General features: G+C 46.1%; 1 protein-coding gene across 5 annotated transcripts in view; it reads right to left on the reverse strand.

Moving 5' to 3' along the window:
* LOC137419086 (phospholipid scramblase 1-like) overlaps positions 1-21,997 on the reverse strand; it is a 46,576-nt gene that overhangs the window by 14,453 nt on the left and 10,126 nt on the right. For 3 of the 5 annotated variants that reach the window (XM_078769899.1, XM_078769896.1, XM_078769895.1), the window contains exons 2-5: positions 10,449-10,529; positions 8,777-8,838; positions 4,469-4,511; positions 4,065-4,294 (exon numbers count right to left, since the gene is read on the reverse strand). In XM_078769899.1, coding sequence (XP_078626025.1) covers positions 4,065-4,294; positions 4,469-4,511; positions 8,777-8,838; positions 10,449-10,518 — 405 coding nt within the window. In that variant the 5' untranslated portion in view covers positions 10,519-10,529. Of the gene's footprint in view, positions 1-4,064; positions 4,295-4,468; positions 4,512-8,765; positions 8,839-10,448; positions 10,530-21,997 lie in introns of all 5 variants that reach the window. The other 2 variants (XM_078769898.1, XM_078769897.1) reach the window with 1 other exon arrangement.

Here is a 21,997-nt window from a genome sequence, read left to right on the forward strand (position 1 = left end):
GCCGCCGGTCTACGCCTGGGCCCGCCGCCTCGAACGGACGAAGCTTGCGGTGGCGAGGGCGGAGTTCGCTATGCTGGAGCGGCTGGGCATCGTGCGGCGCTCCGAGTGCTTGGGCGTCGCCGCTACACATCGTGCCGAAGCCTGGCGGGGGATGGCGGCCGTGCGGGGACGACCGCCGCCTCAACGACCGCCGCCTCAATGATGCCATCACCCCCGACCGTTACCCGGTCCCTCACATCCAGGACTTTTCCGCCCGGTTGGCGAAAATGTCCTGCTTTTCAAAGGTGGACCTCATACGCGGCTACCACCAGGTGCCCGTCCGGCCGGAGGACATCCCGAAGACGGCCGTCATTACGCCATTCGGCCTTTTCGAGTTCCTTCGGATGCCCTTCGGTTTGAAGAATGCGGCCCATGCGTTCCAACGTCTGATGGACAGCGTCTTGCGCGACCTGGATTTCGTCTATGTCTACCTGGATGACATCCTCGTCGCAAGCTTGTCCAGCGAAGAGCACCTCCGCCATCTCCGCACGCTCTTCGAATGCCTGGTCCAGCATGGCCTGATCGTGAACCCCGCCAAGTGCCGGTTCGGCGTCGCCGAGATCGACTTCTTGGGGCACCGCGTCACCAGGCACGGGGCCATCCCCTTACCAGCAAAGGTGGAGGTGGTCAAGGGGTTTCCGCACCCCCGCACGATCAGGGGGCTCCAGGAGTTCCTGGGCATGGTGAACTTCTACCACCGTTTCCTGCCCCGCATCGCCCAGCTCCTGCGCCCCCTGCATGAGGCCCTCGGGGGGACGCCGGGCAAAGGTGACGTCGTTTGGACCGAGCAGATGGACGCGGCATTCGCGGGCGCGAAGCTCGCCCTGGTTAACGCCACCATGCTCGCGCACCCAGCGCCCGATGCACCGATCACGCTCACCACCGACGCGTCGGACTACGCGGTGGGCGCGGTGCACGAGCAATGGGTGCGTGGAGCTTGGCAACCGCTTGCGTTCTTCAGCCGGCAGCTTCGCCCGCACGAATGAACGCCGGTACAGTACCTTCGACCGCGAGTTGCTCGGGCTCCACCTGGCCGTCAGGCACTTTCGCCATCTGCTCGAGGGCCGTTCGTTCACAGCCTTCGTCGACCACAAGCCCCTGGTCTTCGCGATGGCCAAGGTCGCAGAGCCGTGGTCAGCCCGGCAGCAGCGTCACCTCTCGGCCGTGTCCGAGTACATGACGGACATCCGGCACGTCGCGGGGAAGGACAACCTGGTGGCGGATTGCCTTTCCCGGTCCGTCGCCCACGCGGTCCACCTTGGCATCGACTATGCCCGGATGGCATGGCGGCGGACCAGACCACCGACCCCGACGTCCAGGCCTTGCGGACCGCCGTCACGGGCCTCCGCGTCACCGAGGTGCCGTTCGACGGCGCGGGCACGGCCCTCTTGTGCGACGGCTCCCTCGGGCGGCCTCGCCCCATCATGCCCGCGGGCTGGCAGCGCCGGGTTTTTGACGCCATCCACGGCCTGTCCCACCTGGGCACGAAGGCCTCCCAGAGGCTGGTCGCCGACAAGTTCGTCTGGCATGGCCTCCGGAAGGTCGTCCGCGATTGGACCAGGACGTGCCTCGCATGCCAGCGTGCGAAGGTGCACCGCCACACCCAGGCCCCGTTGGCCCCGTTTACGGTGCCCGAACGTCGGTTCGACCACGGTCACGTGGACTTGGTGGGACCTCTGCTCCCCTCGCGGGGTTTCACCCACGTCCTCACCATGGTGGACCGCACCACCCGGTGGCCAGAGGCCGTGCCTTTGGCGGCGACAACGGCAGCGGACGTCGCGCAGGCGTTCATCGCCACCTGGGTTGCCCGGTTCGGCGCCCCCTCAGACATCTCGTCCAACCGCGGCCCCCAGTTCACCTCAGAGCTCTGGGGGGCGGTCGCGCGGGGGCTCGGTGTCCAGCTGCACCGTACCACGGCCTATCACCCCCAGGCCAATGGCCTGTGCGAGCGGTTCCACCGCTCTGTAAAGGCCGCGCTCCGGGCCACCCTCCGCGACGGTGGCTGGGTCGACAGGCTCCCCTGGGTCTTGCTGGGCCTCCGAACGGCGCCCAAGGACGACCTGCGCACATCCGTGGCGGAGTTGGTCTTTGGACAACCGCTGCGGGTGCCGGGCGAGTTCCTCCCCGACTCTACGGTCCGCGGCGCAGCAGCGCTCCGCGCTGCAGGAGAACGCCCAGAGGTTCGCCCCGGTGCCGACGGCGCACCACGGGCACCCGCCAACGCACGTCGCCCCGGAGCTTCGCACGGCGGAGTACGTGTTCGTCCGACACGACGCCCACACCGCGCTACAACGTCTTGTGTTTGTGAGGGTTGTAGTTTTTGATTTGTTAATGTTTAGAAATATGGCCTGTAGGCCGATTGTCTTGGATAGTTGCTGGAACACGATGTTCTTAAAGTTGTCTAAATGAAGGTTTTGGTTAAAGTTGTGGATATCATTGGATGCCTGAGGTTATAAGCTTTTGAATTGTTAGGATTGGGCATCGATTGCTTATAAATCGGAAATTATGACTTTGTAAAGGAATTCCTTTGAAGAAAAAGCACTTTGCTTTGAGCAGCCTCACAGGTTTCTTTTTTTAAACACAGACTCGATTTCAGTTTTGCTGGTCGTTGGAGTGGTTGAACACGTGACTACAACAAATTTGGTGGACGTTGATGAATTTCGACAAACTTACAACCTTTAATGACTTAACGTTTAGGTATTCAGAAGCCACATCGCTCTATTTTTAATCAGTTACACGACGGCTCCAAATGTTCTTTGGGACATCACTCATTTTAACTCCGATTCAATTTCTCTTTTCGGTTTTCATCGTCGCTGAGGTTGATAAAGGCCCTAGTGAAAGAAATTTAGTGAGAATCAGTTCAGCAACATGTTGTGAGGCTCGCCTCTCCTCTACTCTCCTCTCCTCCTCCCACAGGGTACAGTATAGTGATGTGGTAAGGCTTCGCTCTCCCCTTCCACTATGCCCTGCACCCTCTCCTCGCCGTCCACCCTCTCCTCTCCCTCCCCCTCCTCTCCTCTCTCCTCTCTCCCCTCCCTCCCCCAACTCGCCCCATTTTTTAAAACCCTAACTCCCTTTCCAGGTGTGTACCCCGGTTTAGAATAGGTACACCGTATCCCTGCGCATCGTAAGAGGCGACTAAGGGTTGGCGTCAGGAAGGGCATCCGGCCATAAAAACATTGCCTCAAACAGGGAACCATGATTGTCATGGGGCCCGCAAGGCTAACCCCCGCTCTAGCGGGGAAAATGGCCTTAAAAAAAAACGATCATTCATTTCATTCTCTAACCCTCCTCCCTAAGAAACCACGTAAAATATAACCTCCTCACCCCCATTGGAAACAATATAAACGTTTTGCCTCCCGCTTAGAACTAATATAACTTTTAACATACCCCATTAGAATCCATTTAACTTATAACATCCTCCCTTAGAACCAATACAACTTAAAACATCCCCATACCTTACAACATCCCCATCTGAGGTTGAGACCTTTGAATCGGCTAATGTAGCAGGAAAGAGTCCTTGCAGTGTTCATATGTTTTATACCACTCCCACCTCCCCCCAAGTCCTCCCGATGTCCTTGCTCTCAAATGTTGTGTTTGTGTCCTTCCCCCTCTCTCCCCATCTTGTCTGCCTGCCGCCCCTTGTTTTTTGTGTGTCGGTTTGACTTTTTGTGCGATTAATGTTAGCTCTTTCACGAGCCTCGATCTTGTATACAAAAAAAATACAAAAAAAATAACACCTTATAACATCCCCCCCTTAGAACGGATTTCACAAAATACAAAATTTATCTGCAAAAAAACAAAACCATAACATGGTGAGAGTGTGATAGGCCTACTAGTGGTGGAGGGGGCGGGGGAGGGGGAGGTGAGGTGAGGTGAAGACAGGGTCGATGCTGAGAATTCCATGGTTTTGGGTAACTAAATACAGTACAGCCAAAAGTTGACTTCTGGGGGTAAAAGCAGAGTTCATAACAGGCATGAGGACTCCATCCACACTTGGTGCCAGATTTAATCCGCTTGCTCACCTCTGCAAGGCAAAGGTTGCACCAACAGCAGAGGCCCATGGGAAAACGGAATGGTCGGATCAGAAAAAGAGGTTTATTTTCAAGGTTATCTTTCACCGATAGAGTAAGAGGGCGATAACGGCCAAAACACAGCCGAGCGCAGCAACTCGATTCCTCTCTGGCAGTCCACAGATGCTGCCCGAGTGAATTAGATATCTCATACGTGTTCCTCGTGTGAAAGTTGAAGATAACTGCGAACATGGACATGGGAGAAACATGAATGTCAGTGATGTCAGAGTTCAGATAGATGTAACTTTTTTTTTCTTTTCTTTTTTTTCTCAACTTGTCAAGCTGGGGAAAGAAAGGACTATCGTTTAATCTGCCAGCGTAATAAGGATAAACATTAAGGAACAGTATTGGTTTACCTTCCATCACTTCCTTCTTCTGTTTAATGAGCAGCTGATCGATCTGAAAAGAGATGGTTAAAAAGGAAAAGTAAGCAATGGACAATGGCACTCTTCTTTGACAACAATAAATGCATCAGCGGGGACCTTCAATGATAAACTTAAAACATGGCTCAGATGTTAATAGCCGGCGAAGCCGGTGTTGTCAATGAACGCGTACGTATTATGTTGAAAAGCCAGATTCTGCTGGATCCCATGGCTTGAGAATTTCGAAGCTTTGACGCACCAAATCGCTCAATGGAGGCCGCCATCTTGCGGATGCGGAAGTATGCATAACAAATTTGAAAAAGTTCCATAGGAGTTTGTTTCACCCGTCTTTGTTTGATTCACAATCTTATGCACCTCTAGTTTGTAATTAAAATACTTTAAGACCAACCTCGTTCCCCGGGCCCACTTGGGCCCTGATTATCTTCAACGAAAATCGTCACCAAACACCGGAACCAATGAGATTCGAGCATTTGAAAAAATATTTCAAAAAAGCTTATTACGCGTTTGAGGCTGAAAACGGCGTCAAATATTCTAAAATTGACGAAGAATTCTTTTTTAGGAATCTCGCGGCCGGAGGGGATAGTTTTTCACGGCCGGAAATATCCGAAGTTGAGACGGAATTCACCGAATTAATCAAGAAGTAAATTTTATCAATTTTAATCTCATCCAGAATGCAAATGGTGTAATTTTAGGTCTGAATTTGCGAAATTTTGTGAGCTGACCAATCAGCGATCAGCTTAGGTCAGCCAATCAGCGCCATCGACACGGTTTGATTAACGAGTTACACATTGCCGTTGAAACGGCGCCATCGTCTGATCTGTCGGCACTGATCTTACTGCAAGCTAACTTCTTCTGGTGGAGGAAGCCGCAATGCCCGGAGAGAACCAGCCCTGACAGCGACTGAAGTTAGAAGACTACACACATACTGTGAAAACGTATATTAAGCCCAGTTAAAATTTCTTAAAATAGGCCTTAAGCTAGCACATCGTATAGTTACTTCCTTAAGCTTCTTGTGACATTTATTGTATTTAGGTATTGGGGAGGACTGTCTGCTCTTCTCTTTTACCAAGTCTTACAAGGTACGGTACCTACTGCACCTACCTACTACCTACTACCTAACCTACTGATGCCATCGTGATGGGTAAAATAGTGGCAAGAGGCTTTGGCTTCGCCGGCTCATTGCGGCTTTGCAGTCGGGTACTAGTAGCAGAATATTTGTAAGATTTGTAAGGGGCAGGTAGTGGGCTAGTCTACCTGAACACTGCACAACTTCGCATAAAAGTCATCTGGAGCTGTTCCGCCCTTTATGCATGTGTTTTGTACATTTTTGAGTGGAGCCCCCAGCTGGCGATTTGTCTTAATGTAGCAAGAAGTGATGCAACAGCATGTGATCTAAGAGGAAGCGATGTAACAGGATGTGACCTAAGGGGAAGCGATGTAAGAGGGTGAGACCAAAGAGGAAGCGATGTAACAGGGTGAGACCAAAGAGGAAGCGATGTAACAGGGTGTGACCCAAGAGGAAGCGATGTAACAGGGTGCGACCTAAGAGGAAGCGATTTAACAGGGTGAGACCAAAGAGGAAGCGATGTAACAGGGTGTGACCCAAGAGGAAGCGATGTAACAGGGTGCGACCTAAGAGGAAGCGATGTAACAGGGTGTGACCAAAGAGGAAGCGATGTAACAGTGTGTGACCGAAGAAGAAGCGATGTAACAGGATGTGACCTAAGGGGAAGCGATGTAAGAGGGTGTGACCTAAGAGGAAACGATGTAACAGGGTGAGACCAAAGAGGAAGCGATGTAACAGGGTGTGACCAAAGAGGAAGCGATGTAACAGGGTGTGACCGAAGAAGAAGCGATGTAACAGGATGTGACCTAAGGGGAAGCGATGTAAGAGGGTGTGACCTAAGAGGAAACGATGTAACAGGGTGAGACCAAAGAGGAAGCGATGTAACAGGGTGTGACCAAAGAGGAAGCGATGTAACAGGGTGTGACCGAAGAAGAAGCGATGTAACAGGATGTGACCTAAGGGGAAGCGATGTAAGAGGGTGTGACCTAAGAGGAAACGATGTAACAGGGTGAGACCAAAGAGGAAGCGATGTAACAGGGTGTGACCAAAGAGGAAGCGATGTAACAGGGTGTGACCGAAGAGGAAGCGATGTAACAGGATGTGACCTCAGGAGAAGCGATGTAACAGGGTGAGACCTAAGAGGAAACGATGTAACAGGGTGAGACCAAAGAGGAAGCGATGTAACAGGGTGTGATCCAAGAGGAAGCGATGTAACAGGGTGCGACCTAAGAGGAAGCGATGTAACAGGGTGTGACCCAAGAGGAAACGATGTAACAGGGTGCGACCTAAGAGGAAGCGATGTAACAGGGTGCGACCTAAGAGGAAGCATTGTAACAGAGTGTTACACAAGAGGAAGCGATGTAACAGGGTGTGACCCAAGAGGAAGCGATGTAACAGGGTGTGACCCAAGAGGAAGCGATGTAACAGGGTGTGACCTAAGAGGAAGCGTTGTAACAGGATGTGACCTAAGAGGAAGCGTTGTAACAGGATGCGACCTAAGAGGAAGTGTTGTAACAGGATGTGACCCAAGAGGAAGCGATGTAGCAGGATGTGACCGAAGAGGAAGCGTTGTAACAGTATGTGACCTAAGAGGAAGCGTTGTAACAGGATGTGACCTAAGACGAAGCGATGTAGCAGGATGTGACCTAAGAGGAAGCGATGTAGCAGGATGTGACCTAAGAGGAAGCGTTGTAACAGGATGTGACCTAAGAGGAAGCGTTGTAACAGTATGTGACCTAAGAGGAAGCGTTGTAACAGGATGTGACCTAAGAGGAAGCGTTGTAACAGGATGTGACCTAAGAGGAAGCGTTGTAACAGGAGTCAGGATGTGACCTAAGAGGAAGCGATGTAGCAGGATGTGATCCAAGAGGAAGCGATGTAACACGATGTGACCTAAGACGAAGTGATGTACCAGGACGTGACCTAAGAGGAAGCGATGTAGCAGGATGTGATCCAAGAGGAAGCGATGTAACACGATGTGACCTAAGACGAAGTGATGTACCAGGACGTGACCTAAGAGGAAGTGATGACTGAGCCTTCCATAACTTGTATCCGAGTTCATCCCTTTCAACCCTGATTGTTAGGCCTTCTAAATCATTGCCTTTTTACTCCTCGTCAATCGACTACATGCTTGTTTGGCTTCATTAAAAACACTTGGAGCTTGGAGGCTACTCCCCGACTTCCATGTCGTTCATGATAGGAGTTTGGCAGGCTGTTGAAATACATATAGTTACGTGTAGGGAGGACAGCACAAGAACTGCTACATCTTATTGTGCATTTGACAACAACAACATAACGAGTTTGCTTACAAGGATCTTCAATGCAAGAGGCCAGTAAGCCCAAACCTCAGCCATCATTACCAACCTATGCTATAGTTGTTTGTCCGTACCCTATCCTATTGAAATGCTTAGCATCAAGCGAGGAAGCCGCACGTACTATTTTTTTTTAAAGTCTTTGGTATGACTCGGCCAGGGTTCGAACCACCGATATCCAAGACCCAGAGCGGACACTCCAAGCACTACACCACCGAGGCCAGTAAAAAAAACCCTCCGGTCTTCGGATGCAAAATTAGTTGCAATGAAATATTTGCGAGAATGAATCCACCTCTACCAGGAGCGCAACCACAATATTCCTTTGGAGGGGGCTCAGGTTACTTGCCAAGTAGCAGAGGTACAGAAAATACTACAATACCAAATCAGGTGTCAGGTGAATGTGATTATTCATTCATCTTCTCCACATTCTCATAATGAAGGTTTGTTGAAAATTTGGTGGCAAAAGGTCAAATGCTTATGCTAACAACTTCATTGATAAACAAAAAAAGGTCATGCCTTGGACACACAAACACACATCTCCCACGCTAACAAAGCTAGAATCACATCTATCGATAAAAGGTGAGGGGCGGGGGGCTGAAGACCCCATACACCCCTCCACCCCTTTCTTGTGCCACTGATCTCTACACGTTTCTCATACTTGACGTAATAAATGAGAGCACACAACGTAGTGACTACCACTCTTTTTACATTAAAGTGTTGACAGTCCTGTCACATGGCTTTTCATGGTTGTCCTGATGGTCACAGTCTGGGTAAGACATTAGCCTGGCTTTTCCAAAAGCCCTGATATGTTGAGGGTTAGGCCTGGATGTTTAAGGAAACCCCAATATGCTCGCAATAATACTCTTCGGCTACGTAGAAAGTAGAGACTCACAAGAAGTTCACCTGTGTGAGATATTCTAGCCCCGGAGGACATTTGGGACTTGCATTCGACCACTGTGGGAGTCCTGTACGTGGGAGAGAAGAGGAACCCGGGGATGGGGAAAGAGGAGAAAGAAAAGTGATTAAAATAGCAGAGTTAACTGAATGAATGAAAAAGTTTTCTTGTGGCAAGGCATTATACATAGGGTTAAAAAAAAAGTTATGCAAGAACAAAAAAAAAACACAAAGTAGAAAATTGAAAAACACATACAATGAGGTTTTGTCACAAAGAATAAATATTTCATTCGCAGAGTAGCCTTGAACAGGGAGGGACTAACACACGTCGTAACATGTCATGTGTGCTCCGATCTTAAAATGTCCCCCAGCATGAGTGAGGGATTGGAACCGAGCAACACAGAAAAAAAAAAGAAGTCTACAACAGACCAAAAATCCAGGAAACTAATGTTATCACAACTGGAAAAAAAAGGCATGTCGAGGATATTGGTTTGAGGTCAAAGTTCATTTTAGCCTCCTGGGGCAAGCTACAATAAAGCTGTAATAAAGTTATACAGCACATTATAAAGAGGTGATTTATGAGGGTGTCTGAGAGAGATGTTTCAGGTAATGAAGGATATAGAGAAAATAGGTGTGGAAGAGTTCTTCAACAGAATAGACAATGACAGGACCAGAGGCCATAGCCTGAGAGTAGATAACATGAGCGTCAAGACGGTACTAAGGCAGGGGTCTTCAACTTGGAGAGTAGTCGATGCATGGAATGATCTCTCTGGAAAGGTAGTGGCAGCAGACACAGCAGATAGGTTAAATTTTTAGTTTGATAGGTACCCAAAGTATTGTGGATAGATGGGTACCTGCATATTGGTAGGAATAATAGGTAGCTGAGGTATGAATTTGTGATTGTATACCTGTGTCGTGATTGTGAAGTCTGCGAGAGTGTCTCGTTAAAAGATGAATGTGCTGTTGGTGTTTGGTTATTCATCATCGCACAACAGTCTTCACCACTAAAGAAAACTCCGCTCTCCGCTGGCGACCCGCTCTTGCAAACCTTACATGCGAGGAACCATTTCTGTGCAGCTTTGGTGAATTTTCTCCAGTATGGTCGGTAATCAGCCTTCATCCGCACCTTAATGGAGTACTGCTCCCCGCTCTGTGCTGGCACACCTGCTTCACGCCGTGGAAACCAAGGCCTTCAAAATTATTTCAATCTCCCGTGATGAAGCCGAGTGGATGAGCCCATCACTTTCCCATCGCAGACAAGTTGGTGGTCTCCACGTCTTCTACTTTCTGACCTTGGACCCTCTGCTCTTTCTGTGCATTGTCCCCTCACACCACCAAGTTTTCTGCATGGAGCACACGGTCCACCATCAACCCCATTCTGGTGAAACTCCCAAAATCCAGAATCACTGCTGCTCTTCACTCATTTGTTTCCCTTTCATCCCGACGGTGGAACCAACTTCCACATTCTCTTCATTCTCATTCTTCCTTCCAAGTCTTCAAGACAGTTGCTCAACACCATCTCAGATAATCCCCCATGAACTCTTCTACCCCTGGTAACCCAAAAATTCTGCGAGATGTCAAGAGGGGAATCAAATCATACGAAGAGTGAAACATTACATCAAGAGGATCAAAAGTCACCGACTAAAGCAAAACAATGTTTGAGTTTATGGTTGAGACAGACCTGTCATGAGTTGTGGCACCTGAGGTTGTTCGTAAGGGCCGGGAGGTGGTGCATAACCACCGACGGTCATTTGGTTCAGGTCTGCAGGGAAAAAACAAACAAACAAACAAAAAAAACTCAATGACACTATATTATATATATCAAATACACTTCATTAATATAAAGCGATAACATCGTCAATGTAGGGCTCGTAAACCCGAATGACGTGTCACTGATAGTTTTACCTATCAAAGTGACAAGCTATTCGTGTTTTCTGCAGTGCGAACTACCTTTTACAACAAACCCAACCCATACTGTTAGTGAATGTAAATTGGACTGGCTTTAAATTCGGGATTCAGCACACTTGTTGCATCATTGCTGAGGCATGGCTGTGCCACTGATGGTGCCTCCATGCCATTAAAGCAGGAATCCAATTCATTCAGCGTGCTGGCGATAACTCGCCTACGTATTTTTTTTTTTTTCGTATACAGGATCGACGCTCGTGAAAGAGCTAACATTTTCACACACACAAAAAAAAACAAAAAAAAAAAACATAATAAGGGGAGCGGCAGACAAAATGGGGAGAGAAGGGGAAGCACAAACACAACATTTGAGAGCAGGTACATCGTGAGATCTGTGGGAGGGAGAGGGCTTGGGGGGAGGAGGCATGGGAAGGGGGGGGGGGGAGTATAAAACACAAGGACACTGCAAGGACTTCCAGGAAAAGTTGGTATTTCAAAAAAGTGGATCTGGGGTGAAATTAGCGGGGGTAGAAAAGATCAAGGTTTTGGATGGGGGAAGATAAGAGATGGTGGTGAACAGCTGTTTTAAAGACCTGAAGGGAGGGGTGGGATTGAAGGGAGTGGGGGAGTTTGTTCCAGAGGCGGGAGAAAATAGGAATGAAAGTGAAGGTGAGCAGAGCCTAGATTTTGGCAGTTTAACCATAAGAGGGTTGCTAAAAGCAACCCTCTTCCTGAAAGATCTTTAGCATCCACCAACGGCAAACGGTGGTAGACCCATCCTCCGACTTAACGGCCTACATATGGATGGCAAACACATTAATGCTTCACCTGCCTGTGAAATACCGGGATAACAGTTTATAGCTGGGTTGAGATTCAAACCTCAGATAGCCAGTTCAGAGGTGAGTGCGCATACCTCTAGGCTATCATCTAGGGCCTAGGACAACTCATAGTGACAGAAGTGAGAGGAACCATTTGGGTGAAGGGCTTTAGCTTCATCTTACATTCAGAAATTAAGCTAGGTCATGGCACACAGAGGCAGATTCTTGGAATAATATGAATAGACATTTAATCACTTGGTGGTATCGATATATATATATATATATATATATATATACAGTCACATGAAAAAGTAAGTATACCCCATGTAAAGTTTTGACTTTTTCAACATATTTCAACATACAGCTATTTGATCTTCATTTCAACAATATTGATAGATAAAGGTGATATAATATAACAAATATCATGAAACATTTACATTGTGTCGTCCATTGTATAATTTAAATAAACAAATGCTAATATTGCATGTGGAAAAAGTAAGTACACCCCGACATTTATCACTACTTCAAATACCTAAAATTAGAATCAGGTGCACCAGCTCAGGTGCAAATGATTAGAACATCGTCAGAGAGGATCTTGGAGGAACCTGTCTTATTTTAAACCTCAGACATTTAGTTTGGTTTGCTCTTTGTTGTTGAAGTGTGCGGCGTCACCATGCCTAGATCAAAAGAGCTCTCCGAGGCCTTCAGAAAGAAGGTAATAGCTCCCTACGAGCCTGGGAAGGGATTTAAAAAGATCTCCAAACAATAATTTGAAATCAATCATTCGACTGTCCGGAAGATCATCTACAAGTGGAGAAGATTCCAAACACCTACCAGCTTGTTCAGGCCAGGCCGCCCCAGCAAGTTCAGCCCGAGAGCAGACCGCAAGATGCTGAAAGAAGTCTATAAGAACCCCAGAATGTCATCACGGGACCTACAGGTAGCTCTTGCCACTGTTGATGTCAAAGTGCACGTGTTTACCATTAGAAAGAGGCTGCACATAATTTGATCTACATGGGAGGTGTGCCAGGAGGAAACCTTTGCTGTCCAGAAAGAGCATCAGGGCAAGACTAAAGTTTGCCAATGAACACCTAGGCAAAGACCAGCACTTCTGGAACAATGTGCCCTGGACAGATGAGTCAAAGGTAGAGCTATTTGGCCATAGTACCAGAAGACATGTTTGGTGAAAACCAAAGACAGCATTTAACCACAAGAACCTGATACCAACTGTAAACATGGTGGTGGAAATATTATGGTTTGGGGCAGCTTTGCTGCATCAGGGCCTGGGCAGCTCACCATCATATAATCCACTATGAATTCTTCATTGCACCAGAGGGTGCTTGAGGATAATGTGAGGCCATCTGTCGGAAAGTTGAAGCTCAACCGAAGGTGGACCTTGCAACATGACATTGACCTTAAACACACCAGTAAATCCACCAAGGAATGGACATTGGCACGAGCGGCAAATTTGATTGGTCGTGATGACATAAAATGCTGTAATATTTTGTCCCAAGTATTGCTCAATTAAGTTTCCTGTTGGAATTATTTTCAATTTTGTTTGAATGCCAGAGAGGCAGACAGTAATAATAAAATAAAAAATATATTCATTTCTCTGCCATTCGCGAACTAATTCAGAGACAAGCTACAGTTTTGTTTTCCGATTCATGGTCCAATTTGTATTTAAAATATAACATTTAATTTAAATTCATTTGTTTTTTGTATACCAAGTCGAGGCTTGGGTAAGAGCTAACACATATAAAGTGCAATAAAGGGAGCGGGTGACAAGAGGGCACGAGAAGAATGAAGATTCACAATTCAGGAGAATATATATATATATATATATACAGTATATATATATATATATATATATATATATATATATATATATATATATATATATATAGAGAGAGAGAGAGACAGATAGACAGAGAGAGAGAGAGAGACAAGAGAGAGAGAGAGAGAGACAAGAGAGAGAGAGACAAGAGAGAGAGAGAGGAGACGAGAGAGAGAAGAGAGAGAGAGAGAGAGACAAGAGAGAGAGAGAGAGAGAGACAAGAGAGAGAGAGAGAGAGAGAGAGAGAGAGAGAGAGAGAGAGAGACAAGAGAGAGACAAGAGAGAGAGAGAGAACAGAGAGAGAGAACAGAGAGAGAGACAAGAGAGAGAGACAAGAGAGAGAGAGAGAAACAGAACAACAGTGGAGAACAGGGACATCAGGAGATCTGTGGAAGGGAGAGGGCTGGGGCGTGGTACACGGAATAAACACTGACAAGGACACTACAAGGACTTTCAGGAAATAAATCGAAATTTGAAGGAGGTGGATTTGCAGTGTATTACCGGGGGTAGAAAAGATCAAGGTTTTGGAAGGGGGAAGATAATAGATGGTGGTGAACAGCTGTTTTAAAGACCTGGAGGGAGGAGTGGGATTGAAGATATTGAGTGAGTTTGTTCCAGAGGTGGAAAAAAAGAGGAATGAAAGAGTGAAGGTGAGAAGAGAGTCTTGATTTTGGCAGTTTCCCCAGAAGAGGGTTGCTGGCAGATCTTGTGCGTCCCGCAGGAATATTTGGGGGAAAGAGCACAGACAGAGGAGGGGGAGCTAGGCCGGAGAGGAGTCAGTCAAAGACAGAAAGACCACCAACCTGCCTGTGGTGAGCGAGTAAAGGCCCCCAGTCTCAGATTCATCGTGGGAGATTCCAATGGTTCTGAAAGCTTTTGATTCAACAGCGTGAAGCCAAGCTAGATGAGAGGCAGGAACACCAGCCCAGAGGGGGGAACAGTATTCCATTGTGCTGCAGATGAAAGCTTTGTATGTGGTGAGGAGCTCAGGTGCGCCAAGGAAGGACTTCGCACGACGGAGGATGCCCAGTCGGCGACTGGCTTTGGAGGCCAGCTTGGAAATGTGATTTTCCCAGGAAAGATCATGACAGATAGTGAGATCCAAAAGCTTGAGTGACAGAACTTATTGGAGAGGATTGTTCAGAAAAGTAGATGGGAGGGTTGTACAGTCGGTCTTTTCGGAGAGACAAAGTGAGTGTGTGAGATTTGTCAGGATTTAAAGACATGCTCCACTTGTTTGAGCAGTTTGTGATATTGTCCAGGTCTGCAGAGAGCGAGGAGGCTGCTGCCTGCTGATCTGAGGGTTGAGATATGGAGCGGTAGAGAGTGGAGTCATTAGCAAAGAGACAGAGGATTTTCTAGAGTCGGAGAGATCATTGATGAAGACCAGAAAAAGCACAAGGCCCAGAACACTGCCTTGGGGATCTCCAACCTAAACAAGAACGGGAGATGAGAGAAACCCATTCAGGGCCACACTTTGACTGCGGCCAGGAGGAAGTCTGCAAGCCATGCGTGGAGGTTTCCATGGATACCATAAGAGGAGAGTTTGGTGAGCAGGGCGGGGTGCCAGACCGTATCGAAGGCACGTGATATGTCAAGGAGACAGGCTCTGATTTCCTGTTTGGCATTGAGGACCTCCATCCATTGTTGAGACAGCAGAAGCAGCATGTCCAGAGTAGAGTGACATGGTCTGAATCCAAATTGATGATCAGAGATCAAGCCATTGGAGAAGACGAAGGAATTGATATCAGAAGCAATGATGGATTCCATGACTTTGCTTATGATTGGGAGCAGGCTGATCGACTTGCAGTTGCAAGGATCTGTTTTTGCACCTTTTAATGTAAAGCGGTAATGTTGTTGTTCCTCAATCATAAATTGACGTTTGCGGACAGACAGAAGTGAACCAATTGCTTAATCCTGCTTTCGTGGGAGGTGTGGAGGTGGGAGGATGTAGAGAAGGGTTGGGGCGGGAGGAGACGGGGATGGATGGGAAAAGAGACCGGTAACGCCGTGTACCTTTGTTAGTCCCAAATAAAACTGCCGAGTGTCCCAGTTACTCCAGTGGTACAATGCACTGTTTCTGTGAACTTTGTGTGTAACAACAGGCAGAGCGCAAGAACAAGTCAGGATGTTTGTACCATTCATTCAACTTTAAACTTTTGATGCCAAAAGCAGACAATATGTAAATATTAGTATTGTTAAAAACTCATAGCAAACAAGGGACAAGGCGAAAATTGATAGCAGAGTGATAAATGAGATGAAGTCAATATTTGGATAAAACAAACTTGATCTATACTGCAAATAAATACAGCTATCTCGGTATTTAGTTAGAGCCTGGTGTTGACTTAATAGTTAATGTGGTTGGCTTAAGTTCTTTGGGTCCTGACGTTGAGCCCCTGTCATTCCATTAACACATCAGAACGTGATTTGACTCAGCCTGTCATCCTTCCGAGGTCGACAAAATGAGTACAAGGTTACTGGGAAGAATGAGCGATTGAGTATCTTGCGTCGGAGTGGCGACCCGTCTGGGATTGTGCCACCGAGCCCAGGGGGGGGGGGGGGGGGGGGGGGGGAAAGAAAAACAACAACTTCAGCCATTTGGTCTAATGGCACAAAAGGAAGAGTTCATCTTCTTCTATTCAAGTGCAGTAGTTTTTGCAAGGTACCACAAATTAAGAATTTACAACAAGGAACTTTGATGCAGGAGGAGGCCCTTTCGTTATTTCATTATTTAAATGGCATAATATACTTTGAACACGAATAGGAAGACAAGTTTGCAGTTTTACCGTACTGCGGCTATGAATTTCTTCTGACTGCGCATGTGCAGACAGAAGAGTGCGATAATTTTTGTAGCCTGTCTGCCTGATGCTGATGGTCAGACAAAATTGAAAATCGTTCCAAACAGGAAACTTGCTGTTTTTAAAGCCGTTATAAAGGACACAAACAACAAGCATGAATAACTAATGTAACATGTTAGATAGGGTGATGTAATAGGCACTGGGTAAAGCGGCGGTAAAACCCAGAATCAATTTATTCATACGCTTTTAAGCCTATTTTTAAATTTAATTATATGCTTGAACACAGCAGAACACAAATCACCTTAGCTAATTGTCCCCCGTCGCACCACGGAGCGAAAGGGGGACTATGGTTTTCCCCTCCGTCCGTGTGTCCGTCCGTCCGTGCGTGCGGGCGTAAGCGAAGGACCGCATTCGAATTTGGTGTGTGGGTGCAACCCACGTCAAAATCCAAGATGGCCGCCGCCATGTATGTCTGATGCCATGTATGTCTGAACCTTGTGAGCGGAATATCTTGAAAAATAAGCGAAGTACCAACTTCTAATCTGGTGTGTGGGTGTATCTAGGCATAAGGAAGAAGCCTATTGAAAATTGGGTCGCCACGTCAAAATCCAAGATGGCCACCACCATGTATTTCTGAACCTTGAGCTGAATATCTTGAAAAATAAGTGAAGTACCAACTTCTAATCTGGTGTGTGGGTGTATCTAGGTACAAGGAAGAACGCTATTGAAAGTTGGGTCGCCACGTCAAAATCCAAGATGGCCACCACCATGTACGTCAACCTTGTGAGCAGAATATCTTGAAAAATAAGGGAAGTACCAACTTCTAATCTGGTGTGTGGGTGTATCTAGGCACAAGGAAGAACGCTATTGAAAGTTGGGTCGCCACGTCAAAATCCAAGATGGCCACCACCATGTACGTCAACCTTGTGAGCAGAATATCTTTAAAAATAAGGGAAGTACCAACTTCTAATCTGGTGTGTGGGTGTATCTAGGCATAAGGAAGAACGCTATTGAAAATTGGGTCGCCACGTCAAAATCCAAGATGGCCGCCTCCATGTATGTCTGAACCTTGTGAGCGAAATATCATATCATAGCATGTTTTCTGCATCTTCCACTTTGTCAACTCACATCACTTCCCCGACGGGGGACCTAGGCGTAACGCTCGTTTCTCCAAATATACACCCCGCAAAAATTCCTTTGTGGGAGGGAGGGAGAGTATGGAGGTGGGAGGGAAGGGGTGAGGTGCGAGTCCAAAGGGAGGGCGAGTGGGGGGTCTGGAAGGAGGGGTGAGGTGGAAGGAGTCAGGGGATGGGTTGGAATAGACCCGGCGTTTCGCGGAAATGCCAGGCACGTTTGGTAGTCTCAAACCCGGGATTGTGCCACCGAGCCCAATAAATACAGCTTTGTCAGCCATTTGGCTCTGATGGGACAAAAGGAGTAGTTCATCTTCTATCCAAATGCAGTAGTTTTTGTGAGGTAGCACAAATAAATAATTTACAACAATGAACAAATCATACTTCCAATAGCCATGTTATGTATCGATTATACAGCACATCAACATCCATCTCATAGAAGTAACTGAGACATGGTTTTCTTCGAATAAACCATCCATTTGTTACCAACTACCCAAGTTTCATCTATATCATAAAGATCATACGGAACGCACAGGAGTCGCCACCTTCTATGTACGTAGTGATATGAGATCCAGCATAATATTTGCTGATCGTGTGCCCGCTTACCCAGAAATCTCCTGGATTAAGCTCACAATTGGCAAACACGAGGAAACTCGTACCCCAATTGCTACGGACAACCACTGTACAGTTGTAGTTCATCCACATCAGTCAATACAGTCCAGGAAAGGAAAACAGTCGACTACAAGACCATTTCGGGAGTCGGCCATGAGATCATTCGGACAATGGGTTACTCAGCATCAGTGGCACGAATTGGAGTCAATTGATGATCCCGATGTAATGGCGGTTGAGCTCCGTAGTTCTGCAACTAGCCAGTATACTATTCTTTCCGGAATCTGTTATTAGGCATAAATCCACAGACAAGCCATGGCTCAAAAACAATCTTCGTCACCTGATATCGAGACAGGTCTTAGCACACAAACTAGGGTAACAATATCCTGTACAAACAACTGAGTAATCTAGTTCAAATATACAAGGATAACGAGATATCAGGCCCATTCACTGCAATTTTTAACAAATGTTTACAAAGAGGATGTTTCCAAAACAGTTGGAAGAATGCCTTGGTCGGTGCTGTACCGAAGGTGCCGCATAGTGACCGAATACAACCAACTACGATGCAGCATCGACGACAAATTACTGAGAATGTCGAAGATCTGACTTTCATGGAAGTAGTTCCCAGATTCCACCAAACCACAACGCCAATGCACATGGATGCTCTCAGTGTGTGGTGTCAACCTTTCCAACCCAAAGTAACCAATGATGACGCACGCTTACAAAAGGTGGACTCGTTTACCCTTCTCGGCATCACCATCCAAGCTGACCTGAGATGGAATCGTCAAGTTCTGCGAATGGTTACACATGCTTAACAACGTCTGCACATCCTGTGCGTTTTGAAGAAAAATGGTGTCCTTGTTGGTGACCATTTACAAAATGTCCATCCGCACCCTACTCGAGTTTGGCTCTCCTGTGTGGGGTCCAGTTTGACCGAGGTTCAGTGTCGAGATTGAACAATGCAGAAGCATGCAATCTGCTGCAGAACATACGATAACAGCAACTCGTACAAACAAAAATCCTACGCTTCTTGAAATCACTCCTTTATTAGAGCGCAGACACAAACTCCTCACTCGGTTTGGAACAACTCCTCAAGTTGGGTGTCATCGTGAAATGTTGACTCCTATCTGTCAATCTCAATGTCGCTCCTACCTACAACTACGAAACTCCTTAAACCTCTATCTTCTCCATTGTATAACGTAACAGTATAAAAAGTCAACCATTCCCCACCTGACAGCTTTATTGAGCTCGTTATCATGAGCACGTTAATTTTTGTACATACTGTGTTTTCATCACCGTTTTGCCACTGCACATTGGCCACCTTGTTTTGTATATCTTGATTTTAAACGTACAATATCGTTCATGTTATTATTGGTTTTAGAGCACAACCTTTTTTTTAACCTTGCACTCGCAAAGTGAAAAGCAGGGTTGGGCATCCGGTTGTGTACGTACATGTGACGCACGTGTGACGTATGTATGTGTGCCATGTCTGCATTTTTAAGATTCATTTTCTCGGAACAGTTGGTCCGAATGACAAGAAATTTTACCATTAGAGCGTCTCCACCTGTAGAATTTTTTTTATTCATAATCATGACGTCATAGGTCACGTGGTACAAACGCCATCTTAGAAAAAAAAATTAAAAAACGTTGCACCTCTATCTCCAAAACCGCTGCATGGAAAAAATTGAAACACGGTGCGTTGTCAGGTACCCCTTGTATTGGGGAATAAGATACGTTGATAAGTGCCTTCATTATGACATCATGATTCGACAAGTACAATGCACCGTGTTTTTATAAAGATAACGAGATAACAAAGATATATTATTTCATACATCCGATCAGTATGAAAAAAATAATTCTCTGCAATTGTTAGTCCGATGGACACGAAATTTTAATCATAGGATCAACTCTGCCTGTATAATTTTAGTGACAATTATGACGTCACAGGTCACGTGGTACTGGCACCATTTTGGAAAAAATTCATACCTATATCTCTGAAACTGCTCCATGGAAAAAAAAGAAAAAAAAGAACATGGTTCATTGGAAAGAACTCCACATGAGGAATAGGTGTTGTTAACAGTGACGTCATAATTTGACAGGGGCAATGCTTAGTCTGATCATTTTAAAATTTATCGAGTGTGATCTAGACAACAATTGTATAAGAGAATATAAATTTATGATGTCATCGCTCACGTGGTCTGGCAGCCATATTGGATCAAAGAGAAAAAAAAACAAAAAAACAGAAGAGTTGGCTCGCACCAAGTTGACTGCGCAGCGTAAGCATCTTATTACAATTCACCAAATGTCAGTCCGTCCATCTGTCTGTCTCTGTCTGAAGGTACTGCAAAAACTGCTGAACCGATCGCAACGATATTTTGGGTGGGTAATCCTGGGATCTCCAGGAGTAAAATAGGCTGTTTAGGTTTTTCCAATTTCAGCTTTGGTCTCCAGCATTCTCAGGTTTGGACTCCCGCATAACATTCGTGTTCGCATAACGTTCATTGTGACGATGTTTTCATTGTGATGATGTTGTTTTCCTGGGTGCCGCACAAACGGCTGCACCGATCGGACTCTGTGACCTCGGACAAAGACATTTTATAAGGACACGGGTTGAATCCCTGCTCGAGAGAATCCCAAACCCCTCCCCGCCATCACGGCCGTCTCTCCAACTCACAATCCCATGAGATATGCGGAAAGGATGACCCAAAACCAATACAAACATCATTAAACATAATTCGCATATAAACATCATTAAAAGTAAATAATGACCTCGGCCAAAGTTCAAACGACGTTTAATCTCTACAAGAGAGAATTCCACATAGCTATTTGGGCGGTGTATACACAAACAGATCGCTGTCTGTCGATCTTGCCAAGGCCGTAACACCTATCGGCTCAAAATCCTTTTAACTGTTGATCTGGTAGTTTTTACAATGAAGGAAACACGTATCGGGAGTACATACAACATAGCGATTGTGAATGTGACAGCTCTGAGGCGTCTTTCGCTTCGCATCGCAGCGAAGGCGAGCAACAATATGGCGGCTGTAAGATTAAAATCTGGCTTCAAGCCCCCTTACCACACAAAGCCTTCAACCAGACATATTAACATGCTCCCCCCTTCATTCCCTTTCTTCAAAGCAAAGCGGAAAAATTGTTGTATCACCATTATATATGACAAGCAACGGTACCCACCCTAAGGGAGGGGCTCCAATTTGGAGGCGCGATTTATATAAACATCCGTTAAATATCACACGCAAATCATCAAAATCTAAACAGTATTTTTAGAGTCAATAATTTTTTTTTTTAAACCACATCACTGTTCATATCGGTAAATATTATTCCATCGTGTTTCAAATCGTGATATCAACTGTACGCATTTCTTTAGGAAAAAAAAATGGAATATGTCACAACTTTGTCAAAAGGAACTTTTATCAGCAATGTCGTCTATCCTGAAGTTAAGCTGAAGAAGAGGTACAAAATCATGAAAAAAAAATTCCCTAAAGAATAGCGTACAGTTGATATCACGATTTGAAACAATGGAATAATATTTACCGATATGAACAGTGATGTGGCTTTATTGAAATACTAAAGATACTGTTTAGATTTTGACGATTTGCGTGTGATATGATTTAACGGATGTTTATATGAATAGTTTAAAATAAAAAAAGCCTTCAATTTCTGATATTTTACCTTTTCATTTGGGCCTCCCAATTGAAGCCCTGCCCGTAGGGTGGGTACCGTTGCTAGTTCTATGAATATACCATCTAGTCTTCTTTCAATTATTGTTTTTTTTCTTTGACGATTATTTTGATGCAATGATTACTATTATTTTATGCTTTACAATGCAAACCATACAGATTTCAGCCTTCGGACTGCCTCGTTTGGTGTTTTTACACAAATAAACTAAAGCATTATTATCATTATTACGAGAGGGTGTGACAAGTGAAAGGGTGCGTATCGGGGTGAAGAAGAGGCCGCCGATACGGTATGTACTATGCCCATTGACGCTGCGTTTTATGGTGATAAATAAAGCTTCCATCTCCTAAACTGTGACTCAACATACTTATTAGTGGATAAGAGTAGTGTATAACTGCTTCAGTGGCGCTAAACTTCCAGATTATTTTAAACTATCATTAAAA

This window comes from Myxine glutinosa, chromosome 1, assembly GCF_964187855.1.
Source record: "Myxine glutinosa chromosome 1, kmMyxGlut1.1, whole genome shotgun sequence".
Classification (NCBI taxonomy): Eukaryota; Metazoa; Chordata; class Myxini; order Myxiniformes; family Myxinidae; genus Myxine; species Myxine glutinosa.